The following is an 18202-nucleotide window of genomic DNA, read 5'->3' as shown; positions in this document are numbered from 1 at the left end:
TCTTGACTAGGGGTCTCTTCACTAGTTGTCCTTCCAGTTTTGCTTGTACTGCTCATGTCATCATGTCAGTGGTTTGGTATGAAACAAACCTCTTTATGCCATTTGTGCTAGTTATTGTGATTACATTATTTAAAATATTACAGTCACCATTCAAATGTGAGTGTGAAAAGAGAGCTGTTTCTAAGAAAAGAGAGTTGAATGTATTGGGGTGACTCTTGAAATTTCAGGGCTCCATTTAAATGCTTAAAATTTAAAAAGCTGTCATTGGGTTATGGGTGAGATAGCTGCAGTGCCCTGCTGAGCCATACAGAAGCTTAAGGAAATTTTTTTAAAAATCAGTAATACTGATGCTATCTTTATTTAAAGTACTGATTTTGTTCATCATGGGTTTTCTGTGTTAATTTAGATTTTTTTAAAAACAGGTTTATTGAGTTTTAATTCACATACCATAGGATCCATTCATTTAAAATGTGCAATTCCTATTTATAATAGCCAAGGCATGGAAACAACCTAAATGTCCATCGACAGATGAATGGATAAAGAAGATGTGGTACATATATACAATGGAGTATTACTCAGCCATAAAAAATAATGAAATAATGCCATTTACAGCAACATGGATGGACCTAGAGATTATCATATTAAGTGAAGTAAGTCACACAAAGACAAGTATCATATGATATCACTTATATGTGGAATCTGAAAAAATGATACAAATGAACTTATTTACAAAACAGAAACAGACTCACAGACATAGAAAACAAACTTATGGTTACCAAAGGGGAGAGGTGGGGGAGGGATGAATTAGGAGTTTGGGATTAGCAGATACAAACTACTATATATAAAATAGATAACCAACAAGGGCCTACTGTATAGCACAGGGAACTATATTCAGTATCTTATAATAAACTATAATGGAAAGTAATCTGAAAAAGAGTATATATGTATACATATATATATATAAGTGAATCACTTTGCTGTATACCTGAAACTAACACAACATTGTAAATCAGCTATAATTCAATTTAAAAAATGTGCAATTCCATAATTTTTAGTAAATTCACAGATATGTGCAAATATTACCACAGTCAATTTTGGTATATTTTTATCACCAGAAAAATAAACCCCTGCTCTTTAGATAACTCCCCTCCCACCCCCTATCTCCTTCAGCCCTAAGCAACTACTAATCTACTTCCTGTCTCTATGGTTTGCCCTATTCTGCACATTGCATGTGAATGGAATCATACAAAATGTTACCTTTTTTGACTGGCTTCTTTAAGTTAGTGTAATGTTTTCAGTGGTCATCCATGTTGTAGCATGAATCAGCACTTCATTCCTTTTTGTGGCTGAATGGTATTCCATTATATGGCTATAACACATTTTATTCATTCATGAATTGATGGTCATTGGTGTTGTTTCCTATTTTGGGCTATTTTGAACAGTGCTGTTATGAACATGCATGTAAAAGTTTTTGTTTGATAAGCTGTTTTCAAATCTTTTGGGTATATTCCTAGAAGTGGATGTGCAAGTCATATGGTAATACTATGTTCAACTTATTTAGGAACTGCCAAACTGCATTCCACAGAAATTGCGCCATTTTGCAAAAATTCCCACCAACAGTGCACAGGAGTTCCAATTTCTCCATTCCCTAGCCAACATTCATTAATTACCTGGTTTTGTTTTGTTTTTCCTAATAGCCATCCTAATAGGTGAGAAGTAGTATCTTAATGTGAATTTGATCTGTTTTTTGCTAATGATTAGTGATGTTGAGCATCTTTTCATGTGTTTTTTTGGTCATTTGCATATCTTCTTTACAGAAATGTCTCTTTGTGATCTTTGTTCATTTCTTAATTGAGTTTTTTGTTGTTGTTGAGTTGGAGTTCTGTATATTAATCCCTTGTCAGACATATATTTGCAGATATTTTCCCCCATTCTGTAGGTTGTCTTTTCACTTTTCTTGATAATATACTTTGGTACACAAAAGTTTTTAACTTGATGAAGTTCAAATTATCTATATTTTCTTTTGTTGTTTGTGCTTATGGTGTCATATTTAAGAATTGTTTGCCAAACCTGAGGGCATAAGGATTTACCTGTATGTTTTCTTCTAAGAATGTTATCATTCAGCTCTAACATTTAGGTTTTCGATTCATTTTAGTTATTTTTGTATATTGTATGAAGTAAGGGTCCAACTTCATTCTTTTGCATGTGGCTATCCAGTTGTGCTTAGTACCATTTGTTGAAGGGACTGTCTTTTCCCTACTGAATGATCTTGATACCCTTGTTGTATCAGTTGACCACAGATACATGGCTTTATTTCTGGATTATCAATTCCATTCTATTGATCTCTATGTCTATTCTTGTGCCAGCACCACACTGTTTTGATTATCATTGCTTTGTAGTAAGTTTTGAAATTAGGAAATTTGAGTCTTCCCACTTTGTTCTTGTTTTTCAATATTGTTCTGACTGTGCTAGGCCCCTTGCAATTATATATGAATTTTAGAATCAGCTAGACAGTTTCTACAAAGAAGTCAGTTGAGATTCTGATAGGGTCTATGTTAAATCTTCAGATCAGTTTGGGGAGCATTGCCATCTTAACATTATTAATTCAATCCATGAACATGGGATGTTTTCCCATTTATTTAGATCTTACTGAACTTTTTTTTTCAGCAGTGTTTTGTAGTTTTCAGGATATAAGTTTTGTGCTTCTTTTGTTAAATTTATTCCAAAGTGTTCTTTCCTTTTGCATGCTATTATTAATGAAATTGTTTTCTTAATTCCATTTTATATTGTTTATTGCAAGTGTATAGAAGTACAATTGATTTCTATATATTGAAATTGTATCCTGTAACCTTGCTGAACTCATTTATTAATTCTAATAGTCTTTTACCCAGTTCCTTAGGATTTTCTATACATAAGTTCATGTCATCTGCTAATAGAGAAAGTTTCATTGCCTCCTTTCCAACCTGGATGCCTTTTATTTTTTTTTCTTGACTAATTGCCCTGGCTACTACTTTGAGCACATTGTTGAATAGAAATAGTAAGAGCAGTTACCCTTGTGTTGTTCTTGATTGTACAGGGCAAGCATCCAATCTTTCACCATTAAGTATTGCATTAAATTAGCACTTATCTTGATTACTGAGTTTTGGGAAAACCCTCAACATTTTCAGCCTGAGATGTCACTCAGTTCACCTCAGTCCTGGACCTGCAGTTTTAAAAGATTTGGAGGAAACTGTAAAAACTCCTAAGGATTCTGAATTCATATTGCTGTGCAAGTGGCTTTATCTTCTCTTTCTGTTTTGAAGAAAACAAATCTATAAATCACAGTTCATGCATTCACTGTTTTGGGTGAGGTTAACTTATGGAATAAGATCCAATTAGCAGGCCTATATACAAAGAAAAAGCCTTGTCTCTAGATCAAATGATAAGGCAAGTCACAAATGATTCTTATTTTAACTTTTTTGATTAATCAACAAACTTCAGGCCTGTATATATCTCATAATATGACTCATACTATGGATATGAAAGATTGTATAAAGTATAGAGCTACCTGCACTTCCCTTCCTTCCTTCTTTCATTTTGTTAAGTTTGCTAAATTTACCTGGTAGGGACCCAGAAAAACTATTATTTTTATCCAGACCTGCATGTTCTGTGTACTCCCTTGAATTCCTTACACGGTAAAAGTTGAGTGACCTAATTAGTAAAGTGGAGATTTATTTTGGAAAAGTTTTTGTCTGGAATGTTGGCTTTCTATGGAGTTCTGATTAGTGAATTGTCATTTAAAGGTTTTTACCATATTTGAAAGTCACTTACTAAAACGAGAGAAAACTCTAGTAAATGGACTGTACTCACTGTGGTCAGACAACCAGGTTTTTATTGTTTTTCATTTAATTGACTCATGTTGATTATGACTGAATGGGGTGTTAAAACAGTATTGTATCTTTTTAAAAGGAAATTCTTTGTCTTTTTAATTTAACATTGAAGAATATGATAAACCTTTAAGAAGACAGATTACAATTAAATACTCACATTTTTTGCTAAGATTGATTGTGGTATATAAATTACAGTGGATCTTAATTAAATAGAGTTCTTAATATAATTAGCTGATCATGTGGGTAGAATTCAATATATTCTTCTTGGTCAAAATAACAAACATATGTGTATAATATGTATTATATAAATTATAATATAAATTATTTAATATATATAAATGAGTAGACTTTTCAAAATCTGTTTGAATTTTTCAAATTTTTCACATAAAAATTTTGTCCAAAATATAGTCAAAAGATAAGCACCTTCTATTCATATTGCCCTAAGTTATTTGGGGGAATGACTGATACTTTTTAAAGAAATGCTATACTGATTTTATCACTGGGAAAGAAATACTTTCATTTCTTTTGCTATTATTTAGATTTTGCTTAGTGTTTAGAGCGTGGACTTCAGATTTCAGCTATATATTGATTTGAAAACTAGACTCCTTCAGCTTAAAGGCCTCTGGTGCAGAGACAATAAAATGATTCATTCTTTATTTTTATAATACTAGAAAAATATAATGTAATAAAACACTGCATTGCATCTAGATTTTTTGAGAGTCTCTTGGAGCTTGATTTTTCCATTATATTGGAGATAAAAGCGTTTTTGTTTTAAGATAGCTTATGAATCTCATTTTGCTTGGATAAACAGCTTTCTGGTAAGGTGATTACTGTAATATAAAAGCACTTAAGAATGTTACCCTTTGGAACATGGAGGACAAATTGAATTTTGGCCTGCTAGCATGAGGATGGGAAATAAACAACCTTCACCTGCTTGCTTAAACTAACCCCAAACTGGAAACTTTAATAGATAAACCCACTTAATTGTCTTCCCCAGTAAAAGGCACAATAAGTTTTTGTTTCTCTTCCCTGATTTTCTGTATAGATTTCATTAAAAAGGTTTTTTTGTAAGCCTTTTTCTTCATCTTCATTGTCTTTCTCCCTCTCTTTTTTTAATTGAGGTATAAATGACGTATAACATTGTGTTAATTTCAGTTATGCAACATAATGAATCAACATTTGTATATATTGTAAAATGATCACCTCAGTAAGTCTAGTTAACATATGTCACTGTACATAGATACAACTTTTTTTCTTGTGAAGGGAACTTTTAAGATTTACTCTCTTAACAAATTCCAAATGCAATACAGTATTATTAACTACAGTCACCTTGCTCTACATTACTTTGTCATTTTCTCTTTTTTAGGTATAATATTTTATTGTACCTAGGGTTTTTAAAATTTTCATTGAAATATAGTTGATTTACAATGTTGTGTTAGTTTCAGGTGTACAGCAAAATGATTCAATTATATATATATATATATGTATGTATTCTTTTTTAGATTCTTTTCTGTTATAGGTTATTACAAGATACTGAGTAGAGTTCCCTGTGCTATACAGTAGATCCTTGTTGGTTATCTATTTTATATACAGTAATGTGTATATTTTAACCCCCAAACTCCTAATTTATCCCTCCTCCCACTTTTCCCCTTTGGTAACCATAAGTTTGTTTTCTGTATCTGTGAGTCTATTTCTGTTTTGTAAATAAGTTCATTTGTATCATTTTTTTTTAGATTCCACATATAACGATATCATAAATGTTTGTCTTTCTCTGTCTGACTTAGTTCACTTAATATCATAATCTCTAGGTCCATCCATGTTGCTGCAAATGGCATTACTTCATTCCTTTTTAATGGCCGAGTAATATTCCATTGGGTATATGTACCACATCTTCTTTATCCATTCACTTATTGATGGACATTTAGGTTGCTTCCATGTCTTGGCTGTTGTAAATAGTGCTGTAATGAACATTAGGGTGCATGTATCTTTTCAAATTATAGTTTTGTCCAGATATATGTTCAGGAGTGGGATAGCTGGATCATATCGTAACTCTATTTTTAGCTTTTTAAGGAACTTCCATACTGTTCTCCATAGTGGCTGCACCAATTTACATTCCCACCAACAGTATAGGAGGGTTCCCTTTTCTCTACACCCTCTCTGGCGTTTATTGTTTGTGGATTTTTTGACGATAGCTATTTTGACTGGTGCGAGATGATCTCTCATTGTAGTTTTGATTTGCAATTATCTAATAATTAGCGATGTTGAACATCTTTTCATGTGCCTCTTGGCCATCTGTATGTCTTCTTTGGAGAAATGTTGATTTAGGTCTTCTGCCCATTTTTTGATTGGGTTGTTTGTTTTGATGATATTAAGCTGCATGAGCTGTTTGTAAATTTTGTAGGCTAATCCCTTGTCGGTCACATCATTTGCATATATCTTCTCCCAATCTGTGGGTTGTCTTTTCATTTTATTTCTGGTTTCCTTTACTTTGTCATTTTCTTGTTCGTAATTTTTAGTGGAGATACAGGATTCTTCATGGTAAGTAGGACCTGAGAGGTGTCTTATTATCTTTTGAAGGTAAAAATGTGGAATACAGTATGGAGGTTTCTCAAAAAACTAAAAATAGAACTACCATATGATCCAGCAGTTCCACTCCTGGGTATATAGCTGAAAAAAAAAAGAAAACACTAATTTGAAAAGATACATGCACCCCAGTGTTCATAACAGCATTATTTATAATAGCCAAGATATAGAAGCAACCTAAGTGTCCACCAACAGATGAATGGATAAAGAAGATGTGATACACACACACACACGCATGCATGTGCGTGCGCACACACACACACACACACACACACACACACACACACACATAATGTGATACTACTTAGCCATAAAAAAAGAATGAAAATTTTGCCATTTGCAACAACATGGATGGACTTGGAGGGTATTTTGCTTAGTGAAATAAGTCAGACAGAAAGACAATTACTGTATGATATCACTTATATGTAGAATCTAAAAAATAAAACAAGCTAGTGAATATAACAAAAAAGAAACATACTCACAGATATAAAGAACAAACTAGTGGTTATCAGTGGGGAGAGGGAAGGGGGTAGGGGAAAGATAGGAGTAGAGGATTAAGAGATTCAAACTACTATGTATAAAATAAAGATGATACAAGGATATATTGCACAGCACAGGGAATATAGCCAATATTTTATAATAACTATAAATGGAGTATAGCCTTTAAAAATTGTGAATCACTTTATTGTATACCTGAAACTTATATAATATCAACTATACATCAATACAATTTTTTTTTAAATGTGGAGACAAACAGTAATGAGTCTTTAACATGCTGTGGATTTTCTCTTGGTTTCTGACACACTCACGCACACACACAAATTGAGGTTGAACATCTTTTCTTATGCTTCTTCTCTTTGTTGTTACTCTTCTTCTATGAAAGCCCTGTTCAAATACTTGCCCACTGTGTTGCTCATCTTTATTAATGATTTTTGGGGGAATACTTTATGTATGATGAGCCTTAAACTTTTGCCTGTTGTATTTGTTGCAGGTCTCTCCACTTCCCTTTGTCTTTTAAGTTTGTTATGGTGTGTTGCACCATATAAAATTGTAAATTTTTTTTAACTAACAAACTTACAGACCACTTTTATTTTCTTTATGGCTTCTGTGTTTTGTGTTGGCCCTTAGAAAGATTTTATTTATGTCATATTAAAAAGATATTCTCTCCCATTCAGTAGGTTACCTTTCTGTTTTCTTGATAGTTTCCTTTGCTGTGCAAAAGCTTTTAAGTTTGATTAGGTCCCATTTGTTTATTTTTGCTTTTGTTTCCCCTATCCGTGGAGACAGATCCAAAAACATATCTCTAAGACCAAGGTCAAAGAGTCTACTGCCTTTGCTTTCTTCTAGGAGTTTTATGGTTTAATATCCAAAATGTATAAAGAACTTATACAGCTCAATTTAAAAAAACAAATAACTTGATTAAAAAATGGCAGAGGACTTGAATAGGCATTTTTCCAAAGGAGACATACAGACTGCCAACAGGCACATGAAAAGATGCTCAACATCACTAATCATCAGGGAAATGCAAATCAAAACCACAGTGAGATAGCACATTACACCTTTTAGGATGGCTGTGGTCAAAACAACAAGAAATAATAAGTGTTGGCAAGGATGTGGAGAAAAGGGAAGCCTCGTGTACTATTGGTGGGAATTAAATTGGTGCAGCCACAGTGGAAAACACTATGGAGGTTCTTCAAAAAATTGAAAGTAGAACTACCATATGATCCAGCAACTCCATTCCTGGGCATTTATCCAAAGAAAATGAAAATACTAATTTGAAAAGATATATGCACCCCAATGTTCATAGCAGCACTATTCACAATAGCCAAGATATGGAAGCACCCTAAATGTGCATCAACAGATGAATGAATAAAGAAGACTTGGTGTATATACACAATGGAATATTACTCAGTCATAGAAAAAGAATGAAATTTTGCAATTTGTGACAACATGGATAGACCTGGAGGGTACTGTGCCTAGTGAAATAAGCCGGGCAGAGAAAGTCCAATGCAGTATGTTTTCACTTATATGTGGAATCTAAAAAATAAAACAAATGAACAAATATAACAAAACAGAAGCAGACTCACAGATACAGAGAACAAACTAGTGGTTACCCGAGGGCAGGGGGTGGCGGGAGGAGCAAAATAGGTGAAGGGGATTAAGAGGTACAAACTACTAAGTATAAAATAAATGCTACAAGGATGTAATGTACAGCACAGGGAATATCGTTATTTTTGTATGGAGTGTATTCTATAAAAATATCAAATTACTGTCTTGCACACCTGAAACTAATATAATATTGTATATTAACTATACTTCAATTAAAAACAAAGAAGAAAATAAAATACATTTATTGTAATTTGAAAATGTGAACATTAAACAGGAAAAAAATCTCCTTTATATTCTACTACTTTTATAATTTTACTTTTTCATATTTAGGTATTTAATCCATCTGGGATGTATATGTATGGTGTAGATAGAATTTCAGTTTTTTCCCACTCATGTATCCAGCTTCCTCAAACCTCTTTATTGAGAAGTTCATCTTTTTTTGCTAATGATTACACCTACCACATTCACCATAGTTAATAACCATATTTATTTTGATCTGTTTTTGGATTCTGTTCTGTTGATCCTTCTGTCTGTTCCCATAGCAGTACCACACTGTTATTGTTACTGTACATTAGTAATACATCAAGTGGGAGTTGCTTCCCCCCTTATTTAAAAAAATATTTGGGCAATTTTTATGTGTTCACTTCTTCCATTGAACTATAGATTCATCATGCAAAATATCCATGCTCCTCCACAAAGAAATTCTGACCCTTTGTTAATTTGGTTGTAATTGCATTGCATTTCTATATGAATTTTGAGGAAAATTTCTGTTCTTCAATATTGTGTGTGTGGGGGGGGGAGGTCTCTGTGTCCATGTATTCATTTATTCAGGTCCTTTATTATTTTATGAACTTCAGTAAAATTTTAGTTTTATAAGTCTTCTCATTCCTTTTTAAGTTTATTCCTAGTTATTTTTCAAATTTGGTTGGCATATAAGACGTCTGTGTCTTCGTGGAACTGATATTCTTGTAGTGGGCATCTTACTGTGTTAGTTTTCCAGTTAATTCTTCTGGACTTTTTATAAAAAATTTCATGTTATCTGTAAATCTTAGTTCTTAGGGTGTCATCCGTGGTCTAGCAGCAGCAGCATCCTTTTTGAACTTCTTAGAAAAGCAAATTCTCTGGACCCATCCCTCATCAACTGACTGAGAAACTTGGCCAGTGGGCCTGGGCAATCTGTGTTCATCTTGCTCTCCAGAGAGCTCTGATACATAGTCAAGTTTGAGGACCACTGATGTAAATCATAACTTTTATTTTTTCTCGTCCATATTTTCATTTCTCACCTCTTTTTTCTTGCAAAATGTGTATGTAACAGAGTTCACACTCTGTTATATAGAATGGATTATGTATTATATATAATAGAATGGACTGAAGAGCCTGAGACAAATTGCTAACTTTCCAGAGTAAGACTGGGGAGGGGAATGATGAGAAATTAACTCTTCCTTAACCAGGTAAATGGTGGTGGGGGGGGGGAACTTCACCTCAGACAGAGGTTTTTTGAGCGAGAGATATTAAATATATAATTTAGGTTAAGGATTTTGGTGGGTGGCAGAGGGAGACATACTATAATGTCACTCCTATAGATAAGAGTTGTAAACATGAAGTTGCAAGAAATGAAGCCAGCTAAGTTTGGCTATTGACACTTAAAAAATGTTAGTTAGATGAAGTTTGGCCCTTATTATATGAGGACAGTAACTATTAGAAAATCAGATAGAATTGCATTAATACAAAGGTAATAACTTCAACATTGGTAAAAAGACGAATGACACCATTAACCAACAGTATATCCCAAAGGCATTCCTAAAGCTTGCTATGAGTGTCAACATGAAAAGGGACTTCCAGTGGATCATATCAAAGAAGGAAGGAGTGGTATTATTGCAAAAAGCAGTGGAACTGCATGGTGTATACCTGTATCGATAAAGAGCAAGATGGCAGTGACCACATGGGGCAGGTTGCCCCCATGACTGTAGCAAGAAAAGTGAAATTATTGAGAAGAGTGGGTCAGTCACCTTGGCATACGGCCTGGGGAAGGAAGAAACTTATGGAACATAGGGATCCAGTCTATTTGGTCAGAGGAAGCCAGGCAGGCTGATCTCTTACATAAAAGGTGTGTTCTGAAATCAGCTGTCACTGCAACCGTTTGTACAGTGCAACTGTTATCCTTCATAGCATTGCACATTTTGTTAGGGGTGCATATGTGGGAACATTCTACATAGTCCTAGCTGGTTTTAGATTTTCTCTAGGGAAAATCACCACCCAGCTCAAATCTAATGCTCGATTGTTTTAGGGTAGGACCTCTCAGTACCACAGGTGGGAGGGGAGCATGGTGTCTGTCATGTGTGAAAGCTGAATGATTCGATAGTCTATGACATTTAAAAAATTAACTTTTATATAACAAACTATGCCTGTTTCTTAAATTCAACATTTTGCAATTTCAAAATGATTTTGATTTTTTCGTGATGCTGCTACATATAACTTGATTTAGAGAAAGGCAATTATGTACAATTTTTCTACATTTTGCAGTTTTTCGATTTTGTAGTGTTTAGCAGTTTTCACTGATATTTTCTGTCAGCTTTCTTTTCTCATCACTGTATTTATCAGAATTTTAGTTGAAGACAAATGAGTATAGAAACGCTTAAAATTTCTTTTATATAACATCGGCTTAGTTCATAAGCAGGGCTTTCCTTACATGGTGTGAAATTGGTTAGGCATATCTCAAATCTCATTATTTTTAAAGCTGTTGGTTCTTAGATAGGGTAAGAAAGTGAGACTGTGGGTTTTAATTAAATGCTAAGTCATAAACTAGAATCTCTATTTGAAATATTATCGAACTATATGACAGGTGATTGAGAATTACTAGATTTGTGAATTACTTAAAAATTCTTAAGAGTAAAATTGGTTGAACTTAGGCAAGATATCTCAGCCATCAGAAACAGTCTTGTTGGTTTTATTTCTTGTGATCTAAGTAGAATATTTTAAAGGCAAAACGACAATTAGGTCTTTGTCAGGTGTGTGCTCTGAGGAACGACTAGTTTCCCTTTTATTCATCTGAGTATTTATGGCCATGGAGAACTGTGTCTTTTTAATTACATTGTGTGTCTGGGTATATATTTGTCCTTTCTTTTTTTTTCTTAAATGCTGGCGTTTGTCTTGTTTGCTTTATCTACACAGTCCCTACGTTAGGACAGAGATAATATATTGTACATTTTTATTTCTTTTTTATTAAAATATTTCAAGCATAGGGAAAAGTACAGAGACCAATATAACAAACACTCATATAACCCCCATTTAGCTATGTAATACCTTAACATTTTGCCATTTTTGTTTCAGATCCTTAGCAAAATGCTAGATACAGGCGCAGCTCCTTGGCGTATCTCTCCCCAGTTGCATTCCTCTCCCTTCCTCTCTGGAGGTAACGACTATGCCAAATTTTCTCATCGTTCCTATGAATATTTTTATGCTTTTCCTACATATGTATGTATGTGTCTATATATCAATCTGGTATTATCCTATGTGCTTTTGAAATTTATTCCATAGTATTGTACTACTTTTAGTTTACATTTTTTTACTGAAGTATAGTTGACTCACGTTGTTATGTTAGTTTCAAGTGTACAGCAAAGTGATTCAGTTATACATACACACACACACACACACACATATATATATATATTCTTTTTCAGATTCTTTCCCCTTATAGCTTATTACAAAATATTGACTATAGTTTCTGGTGTGATACAGTAGGACCTTGTTGGTTATCTATTTTACATACCGTAGTGTGTATCTGTTAACCCCAAACTCCTAATTTATCCCTCCCTCCCCTTTCCCCTTTGGTAACCATAAGTTTGTTTTCTATGTCTGTGGGTCTATTTTTGTTTTGTATATAAGTTCATTTGTATCATTTTTTTTCTAGATTCCACACATAAGTGATATCATATGATATTTGTCTTTCTCTGTCTGGCTTACTTCACTTAGGATGATAATCTCTAGGTCCATCCATATTGCTGCAAATGGCATTATTTCATTCTTTTTTATGGCTGAGTAGTATTCCATTGTGTATGGATGTGTGTGTGTGTGTGTGTATACATATATATACACACACACACACACACACATCACGTCTTTATCCATTCATCTGTCGATGGACATTTAGGTTGCTTCCACATATGTCTTGGCTATTGTAAATAGTGCTGCTTTGAACATGGGGGTGCATGTATCTTTTTGTATTATGGTTTTCTCTAGATATATGCCCAGGAGTGGGATTGCAGGATCATATGGTAGCTCTATTTTTAGTTTTTTAAGGAACCTCCATACTGCTCTCCATAGTGGCTGCACCAACTTAATGTTCCCACCAACAGTGTAGAAGGGTTCCCTTTTCTCCACACCATCTCCAGCATTTATTATTTGTAGACTTTTGATGATGGCCATTCTGACCGGTGTGAGGTGATACCTCATTGTAGTTTTGATTTGCATTTCTCTAATAATTAGTGATGTTGAGCATCTTTTCATGTGCCTTTTGGCCGTCTGTATATCTTCTTTGGAGAAATGTCTATTTAGGTCTTCTTCCCATTTTTTGATTGAGTTGTTTGTGATTTTTTGATAGTGAACTGTATGAGCTGTTTGTATATTTTGGAGATTAATCCCTCATTGTTTGCATCGTTTGCAAATATTTCTCACATTCTATAGGTTTTCTTTTTGTTTTGTTTATGTTTTCCTTTGCTGTGCAAAAGCTTTTGAGTTTAATTAGGTCCCATTTATTTATTTTTGTTTTTATTTCCATTAGTCTAGGAGACAGATCCAAAAAGATCTTGCTACAATTTATGTCAAAGAATGTCCTGCCTCTGTTTTCCTCTAGGAGTTTTTTAGCATAATGCTTTTCATATTTACCTGCTCTAGTATCTCCCATTATGAAAACAAAGTAAAACAAAACATTATCTACTTCTATCCTATATCCCTCTCCATCTACCACCTATTTATATCTCTTTCTAAGTGAGTGTTATGTGTGCCTGTTTCCTCTCTTCGTTCTCTCTTGAACCCACAATAATGAAACTTTTCACCACCATTTCATGTAAACAGTTCTTATCAAGGTGGCCAGTGACCTCTGGGTTACCACACCGAGTTGTTATTTCTCCATTCTTCACTTAACCTCTCAACAGCATCTGACACACTTGGTTATCCCTTTCTTCATGTAACACTTTAGTTTACCTTTTAGATTACTACATCTCCCTGGTTTTCCTCCTACCTCATGGCTACTCCTTCTTACTCTTTTTGCCACATTCTCATTAGTTTTTATTTTGAAATAAATTGAACGGAAAAGTATAGACTGAAAAGTGAACATCTCTCCCTGCCCCCCTCAAAACCCATATTCCCTCTCACTAATAAAAAATATAAACAGGCTTCATTTGTGTGTGCATGTGTGTATAAATTTCATAGGTGGAAACAGTGCCTCATTTTAAATTACAATTATTTGTTTATTAATGATTTTTATTTTCTGTACACTTTCTGTTTATATTATTTGCTCACTTTTACTATAGTGTTTTATTGGTTTTATTGATTAAGTGTTCGCGTTTGTGTGTATAAATTAAAATCGTTGACTCTGTTGTCTGTCATGTGTATTGTGAATTTTTTTTGGAATTTTATTTATTTTCTAATACAGCAGGTTCTCATTAGTTATCCATTTTACACACATCAGTGTATACATGTCAATCCCAATCTCCCCATTCATCCCACCACCACCACCCCCCCACCGCTTTCCCCCCTTGGTGTCCATACGTTTGTTCTCTACATCTCTGTCTCTATTTCTGCCCTGCAAACGAGTTCATCTGTACCATTTTTCTTGGTTCCACATACATGCGTTAATATACGACATTTGTTTTTCTCTTTCTGACTTACTTCACTCTGTATGACAGTCTCTAGATCCATCCACGTCTCTACAAATGACCCAATTTCATTCCTTTTTATGGCTGAGTAATATTCCATTGTATATAGGTACCACATCTTCTTTATCCATTCGTCTGTCGATGGGCATTTAGGGTGCTTCCATGACCTGGCTGTTGTAAATCGTGCTGCAATGAACATTGGGGTGCATGTGTCTCTTTGAATTATGGTTTTCTCTGGGTATATGCCCAGTAGTGGGATTGCTGGGTCATATGATAATTCTATTTTTAGTTTTTTAAGGAACCTCCATACTATTCTCCATAGTGGCTGTATCAATTTACATTCCCACCAAGAGTGCAAGAGGGTTCCCTTTTCTCCACACCCTCTCCAGCATTTGTTGTTTGTAGGTTTTCTGATGCTGCCCATTCTAACTGGTGTGAGGTGATACCTCATTGTAGTTTTGATTTGCATTTCTCGAATAATTAGTGATGTTGAGCAGCTTTTCATGTGCTTCTTGGCCATCTATATATCTTCTTTGGGGAAATGTCTATTTAGGTCTTCTGCCCATGTTTTGATTGGGTTGTTTGTTTTTTTAATATTGAGCTGCATGAGCTGTTTATATAATTTGGAGCTTAATCCTTTGTCCATTGATCCGTTTGCAAATATTTTCTCCCATTCTGAGGGTTGTCTTTTCGTCTTCTTTGTAGTTTCCTTTGCTGTGCAAAAGCTTTTAAGTTTCATTAGGTCCCATTTGTTTATTTTTGTTTTTATTTCCATTACTCTAGGAGGTGGATCAAAAAAGATCTTGCTGTGATTTATGTCAAAGAGTGTTCTTCCTATGTTTTCCTCTAAGAGTTTTATAGTGTCCGGTCTTACATTTAGGTCTCGAATCCACTTTGAGTTTATTTTTGTGTGTGGTGTTATGGAGTATTCTAATTTCATTCTTTTACATGTAGCTGTCCAGTTTTCCCAGCACCACTTATTGTGAATTATTTTTCCTGCTTTATCAAATGCCATTTGACTTTGTGGTATTTTTGAAGTACAGAGTTCTAATTTTTTGCTACAATCAGATTTAACAGTTTTTACCTTTATGGTTCCTGGGTTCTGGGTGCTGCTTACCTTCTCCACTGAATCATTATAAATAATTTCACTAGGGTTTTCTTTAGTAGTGCTTCAAAGCTTCCTTTTTTACCTTTAAATCTTTGGTCCTTCTGGAATTTATTTAGTGTATGAAGTGAAGTAGTGTACAACCTATTTATTTTTCTAGGTGACTACCTGATTGTCCCCCAATCGTTTAATCATCTCTATTTCTCTTACTCGTTTGAGGACCACCTTCACTGTAGAGTAATTCCCTGATGTATTTAAATTCCTCACAAGTTATTAAAAGAATTTATTTATTTCTGTTTTATTTTTCAAACCACTGCAGTGTGATTCTCCCCACTCATCGAACTACTCTTGAAAAAAGGTCATCGTGGACTTTATAGCTGTCAAATCATTTAGCTGTATCTTACTTTGGCCAGAACGTGAAACAGTTGAATACCCTCCAACCACTGTTCCTCTGAACTATCCTTCTTCTTTTCACAATTCTCTTAGTTTCCCTCCTACCTATTGTCTCTTTTCTTTGCTAGCTTGTCTTCCTCTGTTTATTGCACAAAAGTGTTCATTGAGTTTGCACTTTCTCCTGGCATGAGTAATATTTCCCAGTCTCATCACTTAACTGGCTAAATATTCCTGTGTTTTCCTTTCTACTTCCAACTTAAATCTAGACCTATATTTCCAATTTTCTGTTAGATACTATATGTTGTGCCCTGGGTTACTTCTATATGTCTATACAAACCATTGTTGTTGTTGTTGTTGTTTTGTTTGTTTGTTTGTACTGCAGGTTCTTATCAATCATCAATTTTATACACATCAGTGTATACATGTCAATCCCAATCGCCCAATTCAGCACACCACCATCCCCACCCCACCGCGGTTTTCCCCCCTTGGTGTCCATACGTTTGTTCTCTACATCTGTGTCTCAACTTCTGCCCTGCAAACCGGTTCATCTGTACCATTTTTCTAGGTTCCACATACATGCATTAATATACGATATTTGTTTTTCTCTTTCTGACTTACTTCACTCTGTATGACAGTCTCTAGATCCATCCACGTCTCAACAAATGACTCAATTTCGTTCCTTTTTATGGCTGAGTAATATTCCATTGTATATATGTACCACATCTTCTTTATCCATTCGTCTGTCGATGGGCATTTAGGGTGCTTCCACGACCTGGCTATTGTAAATCGTGCTGCAATGAACATTGGGGTGCATGTGTCTCTTTGAATTATGGTTTTCTCTGGGTATATGCCCAGTAGTGGGATTGCTGGGTCATATGGTAATTCTATTTTTAGTTTTTTAAGGAGCCTCCATATTGTTCTCCATAGTGGCTGTATCAATTTACATTCCCACCAAGAGTGCAAGAGGGTTCCCTTTTCTCCACACCCTCTCCAGCATTTGTTGTTTGTAGATTTTCTGATGATGGCCATTCTAACTGGTGTGAGGTGATACCTCATTGTAGTTTTGATTTGCATTTCTCTAATAATTAGTGATGTTGAGCATCTTTTCATGTGCTTCCTGGCCATCTGTATATCTTCTTTGGAGAAATATCTATTTAGGTCTTCTGCCCATGTTTGGGTTGGGTTGTTTGTTTCTTTAATATTGAGCTGCATGAGCTGTTTATATATTTTGTAGATTAATCCTTTGTCCGTTGATTCGTTTGCAAATATTTTCTCCCATTCTGAGGGTTGTCTTTTTGTCTTGTTTATGGTTTCCTTTGCTGTGCAAAAGCTTTTAAGTTTCATTAGGTCCCATTTGTTTATTTTTGTTTTTATTTCCATTACTCTAGGAGGTGGATCAAAAAAGATCTTGCTGTGATTTATGTCAAAGAGTGTTCTTCCTATGTTTTCCTTTAAGAGTTTTATAGTGTCCAGTCTTACATTTAGGTCTCGAATCCATTTTGAGTTTATTTTTGTGTGTGGTGTTATGGAGTATTCTAATTTCATTCTTTTACATGTAGCTGTCCAGTTTTCCCAGCACCACTTATTGAAGAGAGTGTCTTTTCTCCATTGTATATCTTTGCCTCCTTTGTCATAGATTAGTTGACCATAGGTGCGTGGGTTTATCTCTGGGCTTTCTATCTTGTTCCATTGATCTATGTTCCTGTTTTTGTGCCAGTACCATATTGTCTTGATTACTGTAGCTTTGTAGTATAGTCTGAAGTCAGGGAGTCTGATTCCTCCAGCTCCGTTTTTTTCCCTCAAGACTGCTTTGGCTATTCGGGGTCTTTTGTGTCTCCATACAAATTTTAAGATGATTTGTTCTAGTTCCGTAAAAAATGCCATTGGTAATTTGATAGGGACTGCATTGAATCTGTAGATTGCTTTGGGTAGTATAGTCATTTTCACAATATTGATTCTTCCAATCCAAGAACATGGTATATCTCTCCATTTGTTGGTATCATCTTTAATTTCTTTCATCAGTGTCTTATAGTTTTCTGCATACAGGTTTTTGTCTCCCTAGGTAGGTTTATTCCTAGGTATTTTATTCTTTTTGTTGCAATGGTATATGGGAGTGTCTCCATAATTTCTCTTTCAGATTTTTCATCATTAGTGTATAGGAATGCAAGAGATTTCTGTGCATTAATTTTGTATCCTGCAACTTTACCAAATTCATTGATTAGCTTTAGTAGTTTTCTGGTGACATTTTTAGGATTCTCTATGTATAG

General features: G+C 34.5%; 1 protein-coding gene across 3 annotated transcripts in view; it reads left to right on the top strand.

Moving 5' to 3' along the window:
- The window catches only part of KLHL13 (kelch like family member 13), a 192003-nt gene that overhangs the window by 49602 nt on the left and 124199 nt on the right, over window positions 1-18202 (top strand). The window contains exon 2 of one of the 3 annotated variants that reach the window (XM_036839084.1): window positions 11892-11973. The exons of the other annotated variants lie outside the window; for them this stretch is intronic. Coding sequence (XP_036694979.1) covers window positions 11904-11973 — 70 coding nt within the window. The 5' untranslated portion in view covers window positions 11892-11903. The remainder of the gene's footprint in view (window positions 1-11891; window positions 11974-18202) is intronic. 3 annotated transcript variants of the gene reach the window in all.

The sequence above is a fragment of the Balaenoptera musculus genome, chromosome X (assembly GCF_009873245.2).
Source record: "Balaenoptera musculus isolate JJ_BM4_2016_0621 chromosome X, mBalMus1.pri.v3, whole genome shotgun sequence".
Lineage (NCBI taxonomy): Eukaryota > Metazoa > Chordata > Mammalia > Artiodactyla > Balaenopteridae > Balaenoptera > Balaenoptera musculus.
The sequence above is the reverse complement of the archived record's forward strand: the minus strand, read 5'-3'. Positions and strand labels throughout refer to the sequence as shown.